Source organism: Ammospiza nelsoni, chromosome 4 (assembly GCF_027579445.1).
Source record: "Ammospiza nelsoni isolate bAmmNel1 chromosome 4, bAmmNel1.pri, whole genome shotgun sequence".
Classification (NCBI taxonomy): domain Eukaryota; kingdom Metazoa; phylum Chordata; class Aves; order Passeriformes; family Passerellidae; genus Ammospiza; species Ammospiza nelsoni.
Window position 1 is genome coordinate 65,057,745 of NC_080636.1, and position 24,104 is coordinate 65,081,848.

The 24,104-nt window shown below is 37.4% G+C and overlaps 1 protein-coding gene across 1 annotated transcript in view; it reads left to right on the forward strand.

Annotated features, from left to right (window-relative positions):
* Window positions 1-24,104, forward strand: part of COL25A1 (collagen type XXV alpha 1 chain) — a 282,176-nt gene that overhangs the window by 173,795 nt on the left and 84,277 nt on the right. Inside the window, 3 exon segments of the mRNA XM_059470580.1 lie at window positions 3,732-3,749; window positions 20,576-20,602; window positions 20,768-20,794. Of these exon segments, the coding sequence (XP_059326563.1) occupies window positions 3,732-3,749; window positions 20,576-20,602; window positions 20,768-20,794 (72 nt within the window).

The following is a 24,104-nucleotide window of genomic DNA, read 5'->3' on the forward strand; positions in this document are numbered from 1 at the left end:
TAATATAATTTATATATCAGCAGCTTATATTGATTTCAATTTCTAGGAAGGGATTAACTGTCAACAGTAGAAGACCTTCCATCATGGCAATTAGAATAGGTTGCCAAATCCCTTTGTTTGCCTCCAAATAGTGTATTAAGCCAGCAAATAGGAATATAGAAGGGAAAATGGTTCTGGAGATTTTACTGAAACCATGAGATATTATGCAGCTATACCCACTGCAGTAATTTAGATTAAAAAAAAAAAATAAATAAAAAGCAGCATTCAGTTGGGATAATCAAGTATATGAGCAATAGTCCAGGGTTCAAAGCAGCAGCCCTCAAAATGCACCCAACCAGTCAGTGGTGGTGGGACTGATCCCTAAATGCCTGCAAAGACTGCAATTAGTTGGTAGCTAGAATCAATGAATCAATTTTAGAGTATGTAACAGATTCAAATAGATATTCATTAGACAAAAATCAGAGTAATGCTGACTTTTCAGTCTTGAACAGTGTTTTCTCCCTGTTGGTTATCTAAAATTTAGAGAAAGACTTACAGCTAAAACATTTTAATCCACAAGGGACATGAACTGGGGGCGATTTATGCAGCAGTGAACCAGACTGATATCATTCAGCAGTCCTGAGGCCATTTTGGGAACACAAGCAGATAAATTGAGATTGAGGTTGCTCCAATGAGTTATGATATCAGATTGAATTCATGTTAGAGGGTTTTTAATGAACACCAAAGTAACTCCAGGAACTTTATTCCTGACCCTTTCACAACATACAAAAAGGAGAGATTATTAAAATTAATAGCCCCTTTTTTGTGTCCCACACTTTGAATTGCTGTTGTGTGACAATAACCCTTTACCATTAAAAATGTCAGTGTTGTGATGCTTTTCTACCCATACCTTTGTAAGAAGAGATGATGAGTTCCATGATTCAGTGCTTGCTGCACCCTCTGGGTAGTGTCACTTACTGGATTGCTTTTGAGAAGGGAAAATTCTACTGTAACTGCAGTGGATAGTAGGGCAAGGAGTAGATAAGACTTCTCAGAAATATTGAAGGATTAGGAACCGTTGTAAAAACCAGAAAATAATTACCTTCACTAATGTAAATTTCCTTTCATGCGGAATGAGCTAGCAGCCAAGGGGTTAAAATCATTCTGCTTTTGAGTACTTTTGTATTCAGCATCTGCATTTATAGCTTAATGCAGGGTAATTTTTATATTGCCAGCATGTATAAACAAAGAGTAATGCAGTGATTATATTCCCCGATATCTCATAGAGTTTTCTGTCTACTTGAAAAAATGTTGTCCTATAAAAATTCATTTTCCAGCTTTTTCTGTATTGGAGACTGTATTGAAATAAGAGAATTATAAATGCTCAGTACCAGAAAGGCAAAGTGATGATGCTGTTGAGAGTAGAAAACACTTTTGTGGGAGCATGACTGCAAACCTCACCTCATATTCAATTCAGGATGTGTTTGTGTTATGTGTGTATGTCTCTTGTATCATACATATAGCATGTACCATGTGGACCCTTAGCAGCCTCTATGTCTTAGATGAAGGAAAGAAAGTCAATTTTCAAATCTCATTGTTGAAATATATATGCACATATTCAGTTTATTTGCTTTCTAGAGCTTCAAATCAACTCTTTGTTGAAACGTTTTGGTAATTTCAGATCTTCCTTTAAGTTTGGGCTTTTAAACATATATATATATATATATATATATATATATATATATATATATATATGTTGGAGACAGCCTTTAATGATCTGGTCAAAATCTATTGCAACTTTAGATACTTTTGTGAGCAAATGTGTTCTGAATTCTGTGTATAAAGTTTGCAGGCACAGACCTCAGTTTAGGTAATTTATACAATTTTATTGTACTGGCTGCCCAGTACTGCATCTATAAGCAATTCCTGATGATTTTAAGATCAAGTATAACATAAAATAGCTTAAAACCTGCTGTGAGGGGAAGATTGAGGTAATATATGAGTGCTGAGGAGTCTCAATCATATTCATTAACCCAGCATGATGTGTAATTTCATCGAGCTCACCAACTCAGAAAGTTTTAGCTAATACTTGAACTGCCAACCTCAGCCAGTAAGTTTGGGTTTTATATTCTCTATGGTGCAGTTTTGTTCTAAGGAATGAATAGAAAACTGCAACATCCCCAACAAGGAATACTTTATGCTGCATTCAGTGTAAAGATTAGATGGCCACAATAATTTTGTATTTTACTATTATTCCTCTGTAATGTGATTCCATATATTTAAAAAAATAATTTAAAACCTTTGTGTGCATTTAAATACCATTTTATTTTGGTTTTTATTGGCACAAGAAGTTTTATTAGTTACTATAAAAAGCATTTCTTCATTTGCTTTTTGTGTTGATAATGGTTCCCAGTTGAAATGCTTCTGCCTCCCACCCCATCTAAAATTGCCCAGAATCACAGGATAGTTGAAGTTGGAAGGGACCTCTGGAGGTCATCTGGTGTAACCTCTCTGCTCGAGTAGAGCTGTCTCAAGCAGTTTGCCCAGGATCATGTCTAGATGGTTTTTGAGTGTCTTCAAGAATGGAAACTCCACAATCTCCCATGGTCCCATGCTTGGTTAACAGTAAAAGAGTATTTCCTGATGTTCAAACAGATAAGCTTCAGTTCTCTTTAAAAGTACCTCCCAGCTGAAGTGGTTTTATATGATTTAAAAGAAGTCTCCATGTTCAGTTTCTGTCAACAAAAGGAAACATAGTCTCAGTTTAACTGAAGTATTATTTTAGTTGTCATAGAACACCAGAGGCTAAGGTAGCCCTAGGCATTTAAAGGAATTCTCTGAGGAGAAATATGAAGTTATTTTTCTCTGTCTTACATTGTCTTGGTCATGTTGTTTATAGTCACAGCTACTGTACTGTTTGCTAAAATAATTCTGCTTCATGCAAGTAATTTCTGTGAAGGGCACTAAAATAATTCATGACTTTCATTGGCTTTTCTGGTGTAGGGAAATTAGGGATAGGAATTCTGCTCTGTATGGGCTTGCAGCAAGAAGAAATACAGTTCCCCAGTGTGCAAAGGGTGCCTCTCCACTTGTCCAGGGGTGATCTAAAGGGGATGTTGATAAATAAGAGAGAGGAAATGTATCAGCTGGCTTCTTGGATTGACTGACAAAAGCTCATCTTAGACCTTCCACAATTGCTGGTTTAAATCGGGGTTTATACTCACTTAAAATGATGGTGCCTCTAGCAATGGCAAAAAGACTGCTGTTTGTCCAGCAGTGTGTTCCTCCAGTTTTGAGACTTGGTTCATTCAACAAGCAGTAGTAGTAAATAATTAGCACCTCCTTGAGGTATGGAGGGGAGCCATAATAAAGAAATGAAAGAGCAAACAACCCATAATACCTGCTCTGAATCAACTCAGCACCTCTGGCTTCTTTCTCGCTTGAGAACTGTCAATTAAGTCCTCCTATCATTTCCAAATTGTTAATGATATCTAAAATAAGAAGTTTCTCAAATGCAGCTTTGATATGTTATTGTAATTTATTTCTAGAATCAGTTTGTTGCAAGAAAGTTCATCAGTTTGAATTAAAACACTCAAATTCAATATCAACTTGAGTCCAAAATCTGACTTCAATGCAGTCACTGTATATTTTGTTAGCTCCTTATTAGAGAGAACTGTAACTATTTTCTACTATTTAAAGAGTTCATCCTTGTCATAACTTTCCATAATCTTTTGTTTTTCTTGTTTTTTCAGGGTCAGCCTGGTCCTCAAGTAAGTGACATCTTATTTTCTTACATTAGTAACAGTTAAATAAAGGGCCCACTGAGCTCAGGTTGTCTACAAAGTATTTTACTTTATTTTTTGATCCTACTGTAGTAAGATAGAAACTGATAACCATTGCATAATTCTGTAAGAAAAATATTTCCCAAGAGAGAAACATGCCCCCCACATATGGTTAAGTTCCCTCAGCTGTCTGACCAGATGGTGGGGTTAACAACATAATACTGAATAGAGCAAATCTCCAAACTATGGCTTGAAACTTTGCCACCAAACTTTAAAGCAAGATAAAATAACTTAGCAAATGTGTAGCAAATGTAATACTTCAACTGCTTATTAATCACATGCTAATAATGTTGCTATAATCCAGGCAGCCCTCAGTTATTTTAAATATTGCACTGCTAGCTGTTTTGATTAATTAGATACGCTGTTTTGAATTAGTTCTGCTTTATTTAAGAATAGTAGAACTTTGTTTGTGAGCTGTAATTGAAGATGTGGAAATCTAGGGACCTAACTTCAGTTCTAAGGAAGAAATAGAGCAGCAAAAAGGAAACATTACATATAGCAAAAATGAAATGTGAATTATTTGAGTGTTATAAAAATATGGAAGAGCAAGGAAATATGAAAAACAAATAAATTACCAAGCCAGTACCAATGCCATACTTAATGAAATCAGTTGAGAAACTCAGGTTTTTTGTATGCTCCGTATGCTTTGTGGGAAGTAAGCTTTGGTCTGTGGAACTGTCTTAGCACAATTTAGTTGCCCAAACCAGGATTTCTATAAGAGTCTTTTGTATTTCAGAATCATAATTGAAAGTTAGAGCTTTACCACCATATTGACTGGTAATTTTTTAAAGATTTTCATTATGAGACACAAGCATTTATTTTAGATTTTTTAGTTTCTAAACATCATTTTCTGTTGAAAGACATACTGATTTACAAACCCTTAAATCACTTGGTCTAAATGCACAGTATCCTTGCAGTGCCAGGCTCCATTTAACAGAACTGTGTAAGAAATCCATACCATACTGGAGATGACCACTGCCCATGGCACTAATATTTCACAATAGGCTCTTGATGTATGGACTATACAGAGAGCTATCTTCAGGCTCTGTACTGATGAAGAGACTGTAATTCTGTGTGGCACTGTAGCTCTAAACAAGTAGCTCTGTTGAAGACCTGAGGCTGATTCTGGAGCCTGTGGGCTGCCCTCCAGTTGATGTTAACTTGTGCTGCCACCCGTGTCCTTTCCTTCTGGGTTTGGACTCTCACCTTCCATATTTCAGTTGCTTAGAGAGTGTCTCTTGCCTAAAGCTTGTAAACAGCTGCTCAGTCTTTGGAGCTCACATCTCTACGTGAAACGCCCTGGGATAGCTGTAGGCAAGGAACCACGTGGAGATGGCAGCATTCAGCACTGTTTCAAGGGCAGAAAGGCAGAGAAATCTCATCAGGGTGTAAGAGAAGTGAGGTGCAAGCTGAAGAAAAAACCCTCTAAAAATGTCCCCCATATTGTTTTGAGAGAGTATTCTTATTGTTAACTTCAGTAATTCCTTCCAGTGGAAATGCTCACCTCTGAGTCATCACCATTGTCCTCAGCAACATGTACCATTATCCTTAATAATGCCTTTTCCTCCTTTTCAGCTCAAGATGCTCTTATTGTGTCAGGAGGATATGTGTGTAATCAGTCATTTTGACTGGCTGATTGAGTCCAGGAATAATTCTTTTGGGAGCACTGGTGAGGAAGACATAAGGGCATGAAACAGAGTCGTGTTCAGCTTTACATTAAGATGCCTAAACCCAGAAGCTTGTGTTGTGTAGGTGTTGACCTATGAGGACTGCCTGGCAGTCAGTGGAGGTTAAGCCAATATTCAGTGCACCTAGAAACCTGCTCAGCTCATGGCAGGTTGGGCTCAGTTACATTGTCTGCATTCAGGCATTTGTTGCTGTGTGAATTGATCCAGCGTCTCTGGCCTCAGCCACTGGCTGTTTTATGTACGGGCTGGAGTCTGTGCTGGGCTGTGGTTGTAGCTGTCAGTCACAGGCAGCTGTCTTGGATACCTAGGGAATCTCTCACATGACACTCGCTGTGCACATTTGTACCTCCTCATTCCAGATTCTGACTGTAGGCAGCTACTGAACCAGATAACCCTTCTGAATGCTGAATTGCTTTCTAGCCAGTGTTGACATCTGCAACTCTCAGGCAACTACAGGCAGGCTGTACATTTAGAAGTTTATCCCCTTAAACTGAAACTCAGATCCAGATAACTTGGTGAAACAGCATTTTTTAAATATTAAAAGTGGAGTTTTTAAATATTGGAAGATGTGGTTGAAAATCTCAAGACTTTTAAAAATCAAAAGTATCCAGGGAAAACAGAATTCATTCCCATACAGATAAAATAAATCAAAACCCCTTGGCATGTCATTAAGTAATGCAGAAATTCCAGCCTATTCTGACTGTCTGCAATTTCTCTGATCTTAACTGCGTCTCTGAGAAACTCAAAATTTAAAGTATTGATCAGTTTGGTTACTAAGTAAAGTCTTCATGGCTCCAAAGAACAAAATTTTTATGCTGATTGGAGAAGCATTTAGGAAGTTTCTGGTGTCCTAGCCATGCAAGTCCATGCTAAGGTGAGGGATAAATTCTAATAATTTCTATACTTGCTGTTTTATTTATCTCTGTTCTTTTACATTATGGTTTTATAAAGTACATACTGTATTCACCTAACACACACCTAATTGCTGGGCACATCCTCCTATCATTTTCATTTTTTTACTGCTTATTTTCTTCAAGATAAAGATAATTTTTCACAATATAATTTTGCTTCACATTTTCCCATTTTAAGTAACAACAAGCTTAATTACAACTTACAGGCAGTTTGTTTTTTTTTTTCCAGAAGAAGCTTATGGTTTTGTTGCATCTCTGAAAAGTAACAATAAAAAACTAAAGAATTTCTAGCCTAATCTTTAAAAAAATAAAGTCTCTTCTTATGATTTTGGTTTTCTGTTAGAAAGAAAGCTATTTTAAATACCATATAAGCTGTGTTCTTCTTTAGAAGAGCAAGTAATAAAATCTTTAATATTTTTGCTGAAATTAAATTCTGACTCTTGAGTGACCCAAAAAAACCCCTTGCCTTTTCTTATCTGGAATATAAATATGTATTTAGATTAGCTTCAGCCATGAGGGGTTCTTCTCGCAGTAAATCTATACAACCCAATTCTGCCCATACTTTCTCTTTTTAAATAATAGAAGTATTCCTGCTTGTCAGAGAACAAAGTTTAGCTTCTAGTCTAATGTTAGTTCTGTAATACATGTGCTATCTGGGTAAAGAGAGAATGCTGACTATTTTAAACTTTTTTTTGTTGTTCAGAGGTAAGGTTCATGTAAATAGTAGAAGCCATGCATTTAATATCATGGTGAAGGAAGAAAAAACAATCCTTTAAAAAAATTTTGCAGAACTAAAACTATTAAAGACTGTAAGTGTGGGGTAGGGGTGGTGTTTTGCTTGACTTGGTCTCAGCCAGCCAACTGTTTCCTTCTTTGGGGCAGTATCCTCTCCCTGGCCCATCTCTAGCCCAACATGCTTTGTCTCTCATGTCAGCACACATGAGCACTCTCTGTGTGGGACTTTGACATACAGCAGCCTCACAGATGCTTCTCTTTCTCTTTGGTAGCTGTCCAAGTCTGCATTAAAAATGGACAAAGTGTTAATGATTGATACTTGTTTTCATGAGATTCTTGTTTTCCTTTGTGTGGCACATCCATGGACGTGATGTAGTAACAGCCTGAAATTTCCCAGTGCCTGGTGCATGATAAAGGTTTCCATAGCAATTCCAGCGACAAATGTATGTGTGTCTTTTTTTTCACCATCAAGCATCAGGGTATGTGACTGCAGTATTTTTAATTTCTGATGACAGAGATTCTGATTCATGGTTAAACTGGCTGTTACTGGCTTGTGCTGTCAACAGTGCTGGTGGGAACCATTTTAGCTTGTAGTTTTCTGGTTTTTGTCAAAGGACAGAGAAACATAGCAGGCCATAGACACTAGCTTTGAGTGGATTTGGAAGGCAGCTGTCTAGGGAAGATATATATCACTTCCTAGAGAGCACTGTGATCGTAAGGACACTTCTAGATGTTAGAACAGAGTATCTGACAGTAGGAAGGATGGTAAAGGGGGTGTATGAACAAAATGTGTTTTAATTCCTGTTGAGCTTCCCTTTCAGTTTTGATAGTTTTGGATAGCCATCTGCATTCCACAACCTGTCCAATATTGCTCTCAGTGCATGCCATTCAATAGTGGGGCAGTTGATAACATCAAGTGATTGTGTGTGTTTTCATGGCTTTTTAGGCTATGGGCAAGGTACATAATGTCCTATTGACCATTGCGGCAGAGTGGCCTCTGCCTGTCGGGTTGGTAGAGTTGGACATGTTTATTTTGTTCTGATCACCATGAATTGAGGTGTCAACTCCACATTCCTTTTTTTCTAGCAGTTTCCTGTCATGAATATCTCAAGACTCTTTACTTCCATGGAGAGTGGGGGACGGAGGCAAGAAATTCACTTAGGAAAGACAAAATCAGCCAAAGACTGTAGCAATAGTTCACTTTCAGATACACAGTGCAGAGAAGTTACTGTTCCTGGGAGAATTCCAGTGCTTGTACCCAGGCCATCAGCTGTTCTGACTGTGGAGAATGATCTCGTGGGGTATTTCTCCTAGAAACTCATACCCTATGCTCCTTTTTAAACTTCTGCAGAATTGTATTACTCAGCCTGATTACACAAATGCTGATCTGCTTTTGAGTTACAAGTTGTAGGTCAAATTTTGCTGTCAAACTTCAACAATTAGTTTATTAACATTAGGTAGTAGACTTGTAAAAGTCTTTTTCTTACTTTCTTTGTACAAATAATAAAGATAAATCCTTTATGCCTTTGCTGCTAATAACAATTTACTGTAAATTATGAGATCAAAAATTAATCTGAGGGCATCACGTAAATAAACAAACTTGTACTGTTTCATATGTCTTTAAGCAGGCAGAGCTTGAGTTTAGTTGGCATTTTCCTTTCTTAAATGGTAAGAGCATTTGTGAACACCATTGAAATTGTGAGAACTTTTTAGGAAACAGCCCATATTGATTTGTGAACAAGAAGAAACAAATGCCATTTTCATGGCTTTTCATTTTATGTTAGTCGCTAAAAGGAACCACATCAAAGAATATTAAGAGAAGAAATCATGCTCAAAACTTCATTTACCATATACATAAGTGTTTATGGCACAAAAGAAGCCAGAAATGTGTCTTCTCAGAAGGAGATTGTGCATTTAATTGTTTTTAAGTGTGATGCTTTCTCAGCTTCATATGTCATAAAATAGAAGTTAATTTTGTTAAAAGGCATTTACAACAACAATGAGCACTTCCAAATATAAAACACTTCAGTTTCCCTTGGTAGACTAGGGGCACATGTGTAAACCAGAAGAGCAGTGGATAGTAAATGGTTTTCTTGGCTATGCAGACAGTACTAGTGTAAGTAAGAGGATTCTTTGGTTACTAAAGAAGAGAGCACAGAATTGGAGATTTAGGGGAAAATTGTTCTGAACTATCTGTTGTACCAACACTAAGGAAGTGCTACACATAATTTAAAAAGGCAGAGCAGAGTAAAACTTCCAATCATCAACAAAGAAATTCTTTTAAAATTTTATACTATGCTCTGCTTTCAACATTTTTTTTTTTTTGTCTTTCCCCACCCTTTTGTCAGGAATTGCAAAGGAGCCTCTAATGGCAGATTGATGACTTCCCTACAGTACCCTGCTAAGTGGACTAAGTTGGAGATAATTAGACTTTTTAGAGCTCTGCTCATCAGGCTCTGTCAGACACCAGGAGGAGGCCAGACTCCTACCACAACTGTGCTACTGTGTTCTTTTACTTGCTCTGGCAGGCAAGCTTTTGAGTTGCAATTTCAGTAACTATCTGGTGCTGAAATGGCAGGATGTTCAGATGTTCCACAGCATTTTCTGAAACAGATAATTTATTTCTTATTTTCTTGGTTGATTCAGAAAGTATCAAACTTGAATTTTGTTAACTTTACAATTACAATTCAGTCTAGGTTTTGATTTTCTACAAACAGAAAAAGTAAGGATATTAATTCTACAAAATTCTGTGAAAAGGGTTCCTCATGCAACATAATTATCAGCTCTGGATGTGCTTGTAAAATAAATTCTGCTCCTTTTAGGGTGGCTTCTTTTTCTGAATCTGCAGATCTCCTTTGGGAATAGCTGTATGCAAAAGATAAAGAAAGCTTGGAAGATGGGCTTAGAAAACAGTTTGATGCAAAACTTTTAGAAGTTGATCTCCTCATTTCATAGTTCACATAGCAACAATTTATGATACCATTAGTCTGAAAAAACAAGCCCTGAAATTAGACGATACATAAAACTAATATTTAAAACTCTAAAAGAAAATATGCATGAGATCTTTCTATTTGTAGGATGTTACCAACTTTTCTTCATCATAGCATCATTAATTTTTTAAAAGAATTGTGTTTGTTTTCATAAAATAAACATGAAGATGTGATTCACTTGTTACATATGCCAGTATAAATGTGATGGGGAATCACACATTAGCATTCCATCTATTCATCTAGAAGTTCCAGCTGTCACCAGGGCATAGTAGATCTTCTAGCAGAAAGTGAGAAACTGTGAAGCAAAAATTACTTGCAAGCCTTAATTTGGTAAACCTTTGCTTAGCTTAACAGAGTACATATGAGTACAAAAAACCAATTACAAACTTAGTATTGTGGTTCCATTATGACATTACAAAGGGTTGTCAAAACATAATTAAGGACTCTGAAATATTTCTTGTATTCCTAAATAATTTCTTTATCAAACGACATTCATATTTTCTTCCTTATTCTACATATGGCAGAAATACACTCGTGTGTTCTGTGTTCTATTAGGGATTATGTCAAAGCAACATATTGAACTGTGTTCAGGAATATTATATAGTATTTTACTATCCTGCTGCACATGTTTTTAATTTGATATTAAACTCATGCTGGCTTATTATTTTTAGTGATCTTCATGCTGTATTTTAGCTTTGAAATCCAGTTCAATTTGTTGCAGATTCCAGTAGTTTCACTAGCTTTATTAAAAAAAAAAAATAGGAGGTGTAAAAACGTGTATTTCATCAAGTTCATTGTGACTTGAACATAATGCTGTGATGTCTAAGACATTAGTCTTCTGCAAGGTTTTCAAAATATCAGAGTTCCTTTGAAAGCCATTATCATTTCAGAGGCTGGTGATGCTTTGTGTTAGATGCTTGAAAGTCCTGTAAACTTGAGCAGACCTGGGAGATTTGGATTTCAGGCTGGTAGAGGAAACCTTCAAAATTTATATTTCCCTTTTTAAAGTGACACTCCTGTGAACTGAAATTTTACTTGAAGCAAATTGATGGGTTAGTAGAAATGCTTTAGGTTTTTTTATATTGACTTGATTCTGGCAATAAGAGCTGTGCTGATATGTTACTCTTTCCTATAAGTATGGGTCAAGTTTCAAGAAGGAAGAAAAAGGCAGAAAATGCAGCAGTTACTTTCATTGGAGTATTTTGTGTATTGCCAGTGGTGTTACTATTGAGTACAGCATGGAAGTGTCCATTCTGTTTGTGGGCTTTGATCCAGATTGCCAATTTCAAAAATGCTTTGTCTGTCCCTACAACACTGTAGGATTTCCTAATATAGTTTTTTACTGAGATCCATGAGTAATATTCAGCTGTGAGCTGCTGAGAAATATGTAAGAGAATCACGTATTTTCAGAAACACAATCCAGCTATATTGCCCAGTATGTCTGCCAGTGATCATTTGCCAAAAAGAATGAATATCCATTTAAGTATAAATATACATATGTGTTTAATTTCCCCTGAAGATGTTCTGAATTTTGTAGTCCATACTCTTAATCTTCAGGAGAAAACAGTTTTGTTTTTAATAAACTTTATGTTGTCTTAAATTCCTTCCTGTATAAAGATGTTTCCAGCCTTATAGGTTACAAGAATATATTCAGTCATCTCACTTTTACATATGTCTGCATATAAATATATGTGTATGTTTGGAGTTGATATAAAAATTCGTCTGCATTTATCTGGTGTTCCATCTTGAACTTCACAAATCTGAACAGTTGTCAAAATACCTCTACGAAACACATCATTGTAGTTTTCCCCTTTGCAGATAAGGGAATTGGTGACAATAAATGAAAGATTTAGTTCTTGTGTTTATCTTTAGTTCTATTGTTTACTTAATGTAACATAAATATTATTTTATATGCTTTTTTTGTGCTTTTCTTTCTGTACATTATTTGACATTAAATAAGTTAATTTGACTAAGGATTGACACATCCCCATCAAGACTAGAGTTGTGAATTAGTGTCAAGCTTTGCCTCTTTCAGCAATGCCTTGTACCTGGAATAGTTCGGAAACACTTGTGGTAACCTAATACTTGCAGGTCACTTCAGGTGGGTTTGTGCGATGTAGTTTTTATCATTACATTTGTCAGACGGTTCTTGTGAAATGGAGCCCATGAACCGTTCTTGTGAAATGGAGCCCACGCACAGGAACAATTTAAGGGACTACAGAACTTGCAAGGGGTCATAGGAAAGAAAGAAGAGTAAGATTATCAGAGGAATGTAGTATTTTTCTAAAATAGATTCTTCCCAAGCCTTAGCATACCCTGAAGTTTAAAAAGTTACCTGGTTTCTGAAATAATCCCATTGCTCTTAATCTGTGGGTGCCTCAGAAGCCTTTCTACCCCTGGTGCTATTTTTTACATGGCTGTGGCTTTATACTACTATATTACTGCCATTTTCTTTTAACCATTCATGATTTAAGTAATCTAACACACATCTTTCACAGTAGCATTTTACAGTAGCATTTGCAGACAACACCAAAGGAGTATCTAAATCTTTCTTTGATGTTCTACTACCCTGAATGAGAAAATAACTCCTGTACTGAATAACAACATTTGGAAAGGAATAAAACAGTGTATAGACAGTATGCCTTGCCTTTGAAATACTGAGTGAAACTCAGAGCATTGCTACTGAAGCTGGTGTGGAGTCATCATAGTAAATGGAGAAATTAAATTGGCCTTCCCTATTTCAAAGTCTGTGTTAAAATCCTCTGGCTGAAAATACATGTTATCTGTAAAACCTGTTATACAGATGTGAGCTGTTTACATAAGTTCAGCCTTTATTACTTTATAAATTTGCCTTGATATGATAGCAGGTAGAGGCCAAAATTCTTCAAAAACCCACCTGGTTTTAAACCAGCCCTTATTTCAGATAGGTGAACAGAAAGGATTTTTTTTTTTTTGAATTTCAATCATCTGTTACTGTGTAGTTACTGCTTTCTTGTAGAGCTGGACCGTGTGCAGCATCTGTTAATGAAGGACATAAATCTCCTAGACATGCAGACAGCAAAGTTGAAATATCCAAAAGGCTAGGGAGCTTGGAAGATGTATTTTGATGTCCATGGGTACTGCTCCTGTAGGTAGTGAGTGGCAGTGGTGAATTTCCATTGCTCTGGAACTCCCCCATTCCCTTGCTTTCGTCCTTTGTCTTTTTCCTTCAAAATAGCTGAAGTTCAGCCTACCATCCTCATCAGAAAGGTTCTTTTAAGTAAGAAAAAAAAAAAAAAAATATATATATTAAATGAGCAAAGGGCACTGCCATTTCACCTGAATGATCTACCAGGGAAACACCAGAGGTGTTAGAATTACAAAAGCCACCATGCAAGTTTTAGGGTAAAAATAGCTGAAACATTAGAATATGAACTACTGTTTCTGGAAATAAAAGAAGTTGTTAACTCCCAGTGAGGAGCTTTTTCTTACTAAAGTTTTAGGAATAAATGAGAGAATTGGCCTGTCAATAAAAATCTACCAAAGGAAGTATAAAAACTACTTATTTAATGGTCAAGTTGGAGTGGCTCCTGCTCGTTGCAGGGGGGATGGACTAAATGACCTTTAAATCCTTCCAACCCCAACTGTTTGGTGATTCTAAGATAGCATGTGATGCTTTTGCAAGTCTCAGGTGGACATCTAATGAGACAGGGATCTGCTGGAGGATGGGTGGAAGAGTAGGAAGCCTCAACCAATCTGTATCAAAAATGTCTCATTTGTGAAATGTTTTATAAACCAAATATTGAACACTGAAGCTGATACTATGTTATAATTAAAAATATTGTTAAAAATCATAGATTGAACTCCAAAAAATCCTGAGACTGCAGTGGAAATAGCAAATACAATAGTAGTTATAATAGAAAAAAGCCTTCCTGTTCAGTCTGCTGTCTGAATTTTGGTTCTGTAGGGCCCAAATCAGTTGTGTTTTATTATGTCTTCCTGCAGTTCTGAGTTCCAGCCAAACATTTTTGTGTTTCTGTGATTTTGAAGTAACAAAGATTGTGTTTGTATCTTCTTCACAATCTTCCTTCCTTCCTTCCTTTTATTGAAATCAGAAGGTCTGGTTGTTTTTTAATAACATGATAGATAGAGCAATATTAGGTTTTTTAATTTGTACTTTTATGTCCTGTTTTACTAATTTACAAGAATGGCATTTCCTTTGTGGTGTGGATTCTTTTGGTTGTTTTTTTTGTTTTTTGGGGTTTTTTTACAGTATTGCATCAATTCTCTAACATTATTAGTGAATTTTTATTTATCTGACAAGTAGGAGAACTGGAAGGTGCATTGTGGACAAGGGAACGAGGGCCAAGATTCAGGAAATACAAATTACAGTGCACTGAGCAGTAAGTGATAGTCAGAAGGCTTTTGACTTTACCAAAGCCATTTTCTTTTCTTTGGGAATGGGCCAGTTTTTTCTGCAACCATATAACTGGTCTTACTGTCACATACAGCAGCTACTTAACTCACAAGAAACGTAAAGATTCGAATCATAATGTTTACTTAAATTAATTTGTGGAATTAGTAAAGCTGATCCTTGTTTCTTCATGCTCAGGCAATGGGTACATAGTCACATACCCTCTGTACCATAGAATCTTTGCAGGGCTGTTGGTGCTGCTTTGTAGGCTTTTAAAGAAAAATGTTGTATTTGTCTGTAGAAGGAAGGGTGAGGAGGAAAGGACAGTCTTACTGATTAATCAAAGAAAGAATGTCAGAGAAAGGAAGAGGAGATCCCCTTTAGCAGGTTCTTGCCTGGGACACTATGCCTTGTGCCTTTTCCTGGGTACTGGATTAGTGAGTTAGCAGCGACCCTTCTGCAGCTTCCAGTGTGAGCTACTGGTTTTTGTGAGCAGCATGATAAGTTTCAAAAAAAAGCACCCTATCCCAATCTCAGCTAGAGCACTGTATGAGAACTGAATGTCTAAATGAATGTCTAAATGGTTTCTTGACATATTTTGGGTAGATTTTATTCTCCTGCCTGTAGTTTATAAACTTGTCTGATTTATATATGGCTATAAATCACTGACTTTTGAATACAGTTGTATGAATTTACAGGAGGAGTCATTTATAATTTGCTTGTTGTGAATGTTAATGGAGCTGTTTATCTAGATTGCTGTATAAATCAGTTTTATGTTTCTCAGCTTAAATCATTTACATAATGTTGTTTAAGGCAGTCACCCTTATTGTGTCAAAAAATTCAGGTTTCTTTTTCTCTGCCTTAGGATTTTTAACAAAAACTTCAGAATATAAGGGAAGAAAATGAGATATTATTAAGAGTCCTTTGAGCAGTGGTTGGTTGAAATTTTCAACATAAGTCAGTCATGTTACAGGAAGAGAATAAAACATGTAAAATGGAAGACACTTCAGTAGTAGAAACTGTTCAGATTCACTGAAAATTCTTCTGAGTACTTGTAAAATTGTTGCAAGGTGAAATGTTGGCATTGTAAACTAGCATATGTAAACACTGGCTGAAAACATGGCCAAGCTCAGCAGATGCCAAAACCACACTGCCTCAGTAGTTCAGCAGTAGTTCAGTTTGCGTAGTGGACACAACACTGAAATGAGTGTAGGAACTTTGCAATAGTTATGATGCACAGCAGTGTTTCATAATGCTCTGTGTAATCTCCTGTGATTCAGCATATCTGATCCTAATATTTTGCAGCAATTACAGGATAGGCTGGGGACTGTTGTTCCAGTCAGATTCTTGTAATTTATTGAAGTCACGAGTCAAATTTCAAAGAAAGAAAGTTCAGCTTTTGTATCTGATTGTTTTGTTGTTACATGCTAAAGCCACCTTTTACCCTTGAAGTAATCTGCAATATTGAATTAATTTAGGCAATGTATGGCATGCTGTTTAGTTGTGAAAACATGGTTAAACTAAGCTGGGAAATTGATTCCCTTTTTGGATTTGTTTGGGTGACATTGGAATAGCTGGTTCACTTTTCTGTTCCTTTCTGCAAGGCTGCTGTTGCCTCAGGCTGCCAGTCACACTGTGGCTGCTGGTAGGGATGGCTGCACTGTACACCCCTCAGTCCCAAATGAAAATGAAGGCTGAACCTTGCAAACTACACTCATTCCTCCAGCTGCCAGCTTGCCTTAGCCTGTGCCTGTTGTGGTGGGAATGTAGGAAAGCAGTGACTGTGTCTGAAAGGTGATTATCACCTGGGTCTTCTGTGGGAGCTCTGTCTGATGGGAGCTGTCAAGTTTGGCATGTCATGTTCCTTAGGAGCTGTGAGGGTGCATGATCCCAGTGGGAGCTGGGACTGTCACAGTCCAACTGATTCTCTTGGCTCGTTGGTTGGTTGTCACCAGCTTGTGCTGGGGACTGGCTGGTCCTTTTTCCAGAGGCATCGTATGGCCTGTCTAACAGTCAGGAAAAATCTGCACTCCTCTCCACTGAGTGTGGAGCTTTTTACAGAACCTTCAACATTGCTTTGTACTCTGTGCTAAGAACCCCTTCCTGCTTTCAGTTCCGCTGTCCCATCAATGCTTGGAGCCTTTTGGGTGAGTTTGCAGCAGAACTTCTTGTATTATGGTTAAAGGCAGATCTGTAGCAATAGATATGTGGAGAGAATATAAGAGAATTTTGATAATTATGAATGTTTCTGAAATCAAAATAAGTCAACTACTGGCTTTTTAAGAGGTCTCAGGATGTAACTTTTGCAAAACTATATAGGTGGCAATGGCCTCAAGGGTGGAATTCAAAATTAGCATCTTTCAGGGAATTGATTATAAAAATTCATCTGTGTGGAAAAAATCATGCTGATCTCACTCAATTAATTATAAGGAAATGTTGCTTGATGAAGACTGCAAGGATCAGTCTCCTGTTTTCTAGTATTGTATTCTCTTGACTTTCTATTCCTGTTTATTGCTTTCTCTTGATTTTCTATTCCTATTTATAATAATGTAAAATTTCATCAGAGTATGGAAATGGGATTTTGATAGCAAAAAAAATAAAGGCGGGGGGGTCACCTGTCAGCAATCCTGAATATGGCTGTTTTTTGGATTTGACCCTGATTTCAGTTCTGTTCTTAGCTGGCAGGTGCCTGGAGGCCTTTCAGTCTGCTGTAGGAGACCTTGTTTTAAAAACAGTAGTATTTTTTACCTAATTATAAATGCAGATTTTGCATGTGTTTGAGATTTACAAGGCCTTGCTTATGTGAAACAGGCTATAAACTCTCCTTGGAAATGTATAGTAGTCTGGAGTAGATAATTACACTTTGAGAAAAGAGCCTCTGTTTCCAGTGAAAACACTATGAAGTTATTTCAGAAATGCTCTGACCTAAGACGTTTCATATAACTTACACAAAATGCTTTCACATTTGTTCGGCAGCTCGTGGCTTGATCTCTGCCATCTCATAAACCAAAGCACAGAAGTCTCCCTGGGAAAAAAAGCAGCAAGTCCATGCTGTGGCCTACAAAACTAGTGTTATTTTACTCACTCTGTGCTTTGTGTCTGTACCCTTAAACAGAAGAAACCTTGCTCTCCTTTAAATAAATCTGTCTCCTAATTACACCCCACCCCCACAAACCCAGCTTTCCTCAGATTTTTCTTCCTCCCTGCCTCCACTCAGTGTACACACACTAATAAACTCTGCAGTAAAAACCTTGGGAGAATTTCTCAGCACAAATGGAAAGAAGATGTCAAAGGCTGAGGATAGGAATTTTCTGGTTAAAGTTGCGAAAACAATAGAGGACAATTGAAACAGTGGGGGAAAAGCCAGAGATGGGTGAACAAGCCATGAAAGTATTCCAATAATTTTTATTTTGATGAAACCCCACTGGTTCTCTTCACTTGCATCCAAAAGAACCATTTTATTTGCATTTGTTTGTTTGTTTTTCAAGACTCTTGAAGAAAGCAAAAGCATTGCAAATACAAGTGAAGAGACTTGTGAGAATGTTCACACCAGAAGTGGGCTTTTGAAAAGCTGTTTTTCACCCCTGGTAAAATAAAATTGTCAGATGTTTACGAAGACTCTTATGAAAAATTTGTGTGCTGGCAGGGTGACTTGTTAGAGATGATGGTGTCTGGCACTCAGGGAGAGAAAACACCAAGCAATAAAAAACAAAGCAAAATCTGATTATGATGCGCACAGACTGTTTTCAGAAAATCCTGCACAGAAGAAGGAGGAAAAAAAAGAAATCTGATTCAGTCTTATTTAAAAGCATGTTTGGGTATAGGTTGTACTTTCAGAGAACTCTCAGTAGAGGAGAATACGCAGGGTAGAGGAAGGGGCCAGTTGTGCACTGGTGATGGCTGAATGAACACAATTGCCAGCAGTCATGCAAGGGAGACGGTGCAGTAGCCCTGCAGATCTGGGGGCTGAGCCCCTCATGTGAGCTCTAGCTTGTTTCTGTTCCAGTGAGCCAGCTTAGTTCAGGCAGCTGATGTGATCTCTCCTGTTGTAGTTTCTACCAACAGGCAGAGCTGTGGCAAGCAAGCTTCAGAAAAGTTAGGAGCCCAAACCCATCAGGACCAGGGCAGGGCCACTCTTGGGTGTAAGAGCAGCACCGAACCTCTAAATGAAGGCAGCAACAGCTCCCACAGGACAACATCTGTTTACAGGCTCAGTCGTGTCACGTTACCTATCATTTCATGCCTAAGGCCTGAGAAATAGAATTCTGACTGTAGCAGATAGGGGTCATGCTATTTGCACTTTGCAGCCAGTGAGATATTCAGAGCCAGTAATGGCTTGGAGATTCAAGGAGGCAGAACATGTGAGCACAGCCCTTCGCTTGTGCTTCGCGTTTGCTGTGGAGAAGGCAGCAACAGCCTGCACTGACTGATTTTAGTTCTTCCCATCCTGCAATTACTGTGTTACTGATGGTATGAGTTCACAAGCTCAGTGGCATGTATGTGTAAGCTTTAGGGCAGACCTGCTCTACTGTGATGTCATGTCACAGTACATGTATGGGGAGACTGCAGCTAAAAGTTGACAGTGCTGCACTTAGTTTTCAGTATGTATTTATGTGAACTGGGAAAGGGCAGTAGGACTTAAAGCTTAAAAATAATATATGGAGAGACCTTAAAGGTGCAGCCAGGTTGTGTCTATTAATTAAATTATTTTGTTTCATGTGTTTTTAAAGAGACCAAGTGCTTGCAGGGCAATGCAGAGTGGGCCAGGGTCATAGTTAATTGAGCAGAGAGTTTCCACTCAGCTGGCGGTGAGCACTGTGCTTCCTGAAGGAGACATGGGCACATCAGGAGGCAGACTTGTTTCTGTGTCCTCTGCAGCAGACAGAAGAGATGGCAGGCCATGCAAGGAATGGCATATGCTTTAATTCCTCTGATTCAGCAGCAGATGCTCTCCTCTGGCATGCATCAGAAGCCCTTAAAACTAAGCAGAAAATTGGCTACAACAGGGATTCTTAAAGACTTGCCTGTGGTTGATCACGTCTTTAATACACAGCAGACTGACCTCCATTCCACTGCATTTATGTGAACCACATGAATTTTTTACCCGTGTTGTTAGTGACAGTCTTTTCTTGTTCTGCATAAACCCTCACAAACACACACACACTGCCACACTCTCTGTGTTATCACAGTGAACCATGCTGGCTTGAATGGCTCCTTCTCTGTTTACAGCTGCTTTCATATGTATCTCAGGTCCTTCTTTGTAATGAAACACCTGCATATCTTTCAGAAAGTTGGAGGTAGAGTCTGCACTGTGTAAGCAGACGGTTTTGTGCAGACTGATAGCATTTTTATTCACAAGATACTAACCTGAAAACTAGTGGTTTAGAAACCTGCTGCTAGCTTTCTGAAAAGTGCTTAATAAAAATGGAATGGGAAAGGACTTCCTATTTGTGATTCTGTCACCTTACTGTTTGTTGGGTGGTAAGTAACAAAAAGTAATACTCCTGCAAAATCATGTTACACAAAGTGCTCATTTTGCCTAAAAAGTCTGCTTGAGACTAAACATCAGTATTGCCAAAGAAAGGAATGAAAACCCTCCTTTTAGAATTTCAAATCCATTTTTCTTTGGCAATCTGATACAAGGAGGGTGCCAAAATACGACAGATTTATATGTATTTGAATTTATTAAGTGCTCTTGCAAAGAACTTTTACAGTCCAAGAAAACTTTTTTAATCTGATAGGAGATAAACTATTGTGTCCCTAAGTGAAATCTGTAGATATTTTGCCATTTCAGGCGTAGTTTTGCTTGTCTGAGTAAACTGATTCAACACACATTAGCAAACTATTCAAGAAATAGTGTGCAGTTCCTATTATTAGTACAGAAACCGTCTCTGGAATAGCACTGGCATTCCAGAGTTAAAAATTATAAGGAATTATATTGTTGGGAAGAAATTGCAGATTGACGGAGACCTGTTTCCTGCTGTATCCCAGGACTTCATCAGCATCAGTAAATAATCTTTGCCTTTGTTTCTTTCAGGGCCCTCCTGGTCCAAAAGGCGAGAAGGTGAGTTGATGTTCAGGTGATTTGTACAAGGTGACTGGAAAGCCCTCCCAGCATGAACTCAAGAGACTGTTTGTTTTGATGCAGTGAAATGTTAGATTATGTAAGAGAGCTGGGTAGCACACAGATGCTGTGTTAAACCTATCATCTCATCTTTCCACTTTGCAGGGAGATCAAGGTGATCAGGGCCCTCGGGTAAGCATCTTAAAAAAATGTTCCACTTCCCCTTCGCTGAGTAGGCAATTAGTCTTTAGTGCAAAACTAAATTAAAATACACTGTCTGAGCTAATTATGCTTATTAGCTGCATTTACCCTGCATGTTGAAGTGTCTGCAGGACAGTAACGTGAGCAGGAAGTGTCTGGGAAGATTTGGGTGATTCCAAAGTGTAAAGTTTCCATTGTGGGTGGAAGCAGGTTCCACAGTGATTTTGCTCTGCTGTATAAAACTGGCTTTCCTAACCACACCATTCAGTTTCCCCAGCAATGTGTTCATGCCATGCATGGTCTTCCACAATGCAGAGGGCCAGAGGGTTTCTAATAAATATACTTCTAGATTTCATGTAAGATGTAGCTAATATTTAGTGAAGTATAAACAAATATAATGTATGCATGTATTAGCTTTTTTCCTGACATATTTGTATTTAAAATTTTTAATAATAATAGTATTATCATCTTGTAGTTACAATCCAGACAGAACATGGTTTAATTGAAGAAATGAGAAGGTTCTTTTAATTTCTAAATGTCATGTTTATTTTAACAGAGAAGTAGAGGAATACAGGAGTGTAAATTTGAATGGATTGGCTGTGCTAATGCACTCTTCTTTACATCTGTGCTTCATTAGAAAACGCTTGGTTACATTGTTCAGATGATATAGGAACTCTCTTTGGTTACATGTTTATAATTTTTCCCATAACAGTATGTTCCATGGATTACTTTCTTCTGTTAACTTTGTTAAATATTTTGAATTTGCAGCTTTATTTCATTCTACTGTTTTGTTTCACATAATTTGATTTAATTGGATTTTACATTTTTTTTTTTCAGCAATAAGATTATCTAAAGTCACAACATGCTTTTACAGCTGATTTTGATGTTCTGTTAACTGCCAGGGTGCCCTGTTGTGCTTGGTGCTAGGACTGCACATCATAAAGTCACCAGCTTGAGAGTGAACAGCTTTAAATATTATTTCAGTTCAAACTCAGTACAAGTTGGAAAACTACTTAAATAAATAGAAAAGAAAGTAGAGAGTAACAATGAGAGCAACGTGCTTTTTTGTAGAGAACTAATATAAAAATTAAAGGTTCTTAATTATGTAACAATTTCCTTTTAACTTTTTAGCAAATTTAGTGTCTCTCTCAGAGGCCATACTGGGCTATGTATTTTGTCTGGTTCTGTGCTATAGAGCTTTGCAGGTAATGTGAGGAGAGAGGGATGCAGGGGAGGAGAGCAGTGCAGTGCCTGTGGCTTAGGAGAGGATGCTCAATTCACATGGCATAAGACAGGCTCGAGTGCAAGTACTCACACTAAGTGTCCTTACATGCAAAAGAATGCATGTTCTGAATTCACATTCACAGGCTTTAGATTCAAAAAAACAGGAGGGCAAATTTGATGGTAGTTTCAGAGAGGAATGCAGTAACAAATATGGAAGAGCAGTGTTGTGAAGAGCATTACATATCTGAGGATAAGAATCTGGAATTATGACTGTCAGAGAAGTTTCCAGGGAATGCCCCAGAGGTCTGAACACTGGAGAACAAATGAAGTGGTATCAACACAAGTGAATGATGATGCAGAAATCTTGGCAAAATGTTGAAGAGATGTAAGAACTGTTAAGTGGTTAGCATATGTGGCGTTCAGTCCCTGGTCTGGAGGTGTTGGCATTGCCCAAGAAGAAGATGCAGGTTTGGTCAGTGTTACTGCAATGGGACCTCTGCTACACAGAGATTGTTGAGTACTACTTTGCCAAGACATGCTCCATATACAGGAAGGCAGTAGAGTCCTTACTGAGCCATACAAATCATGGTTATGACTATTTGTGGGTTTGGTAAATCAAGTGCAGATAAAAAGCAGAAAATATCCAACCTGAGGAATTTTTATTTAAGGACATCACAAAGCTGTATCTGCAGCAGCAGCTGTCACTTGAGACTGAATTCTGTATCTGATTACAGAAAAGGAATTCAATAAGGTCAGCAGTGGGGAAGAAGAGGTGATGATTAGCATCTTCTGGACAAGCTGAAACTTTACCAACTCTTTAGCCAATGCAGGTTGTAGTAACATACCTCCTTTTAAAGTACATGGATTCAACTTGGGAAATTTGCCCAGTGTTGTTGGTTTTCCCTTAATGTATTCTGAATGTGTTCTACAGCCTCTTCTCCTTTTTTCTCCTCCATATTTCACAAGTAATAAGTACCATGAAGCCTCTGACCATTTTATGTTTCATGGTACAACAGTTATCTCTTCTGATAACTGTCTTCAGGGTGAGTCTGCTCAACCTGCTGTGCCAGGGGATTTACAATATAATTAATAGAATTTTTATGTGTAAGCCACTCATGCACCAAATGAAACTAAACCCATTTAGTCCTGGTTGGTTACCTTTGCACACAGTTTTCCATCACTGCATTTGTAAAATAAATGGGTTTGGAAGTAATGGCATACAATATTATTTTTGAGAAATATTGTACCTGAAAGTAACTGGAGCATGACATTAACACTTGGATTTGACAAGTTTGCAGACAGATTGGATATAATATCTAAGAGCAGTGAATGTTTTAGTGCTAATTCATCTTTTACAGGTAAGGAGCCTGAAGTTTCTTTGGCTTTATATTTTTACATAATGGTTTGAAACAAGTGATTAACTTAGCAAAAACTTTTAGTGTTCCAAGCTATGACAGAAATTTCAAAATGACACTTTTTTTTAAGATGAGCTGCTTTCTTTCCTCTAGGCATTTTTTTAAAAGAAATCAAAATAAAATGTAAAGAGTGTCCAAATCAAGATGAGACCTTAAACTTCCAAAAATCTGCTGATAAGAAAATAGAAAGATATTTGTGAGAGCATTTTGCAAGAGGAAAAGATGTTGTTTTCTGTCCCACCCATGTTTTGTCACCATGAGTTTTTTTTGAGAGATTATTCTTTCTGAAATAATTTCAAAACCATAAAAATAGTAGTTATCTCAAAATATTCACAGTCACTGGACATGTTGACTATATACTGAACTGCTTTGTAGTTCAGGTTTTCTTGAAAATTCCTTCAATAGAGTCATACACTAAGAACTCAGCCATGCACATACCAGCCAGAGGTCAAGCACTTGTATTTTTAGAATAATGTGGCTGGTTTTTGAAGGGGTTTTTCGTTGGTTTTTTTTTTTTTTTCCAAGAATCTGATAAATTTTCTTAAGTGTTCAGAAGTAGTCTGTGGATCAGTATCCTTCATTGAGCAGAGATGACATAAGGGTTCTAGTTCGTAATGCTATGTGGCTTGATCTACCAATGTCTATATTGTGTGGAAAATATG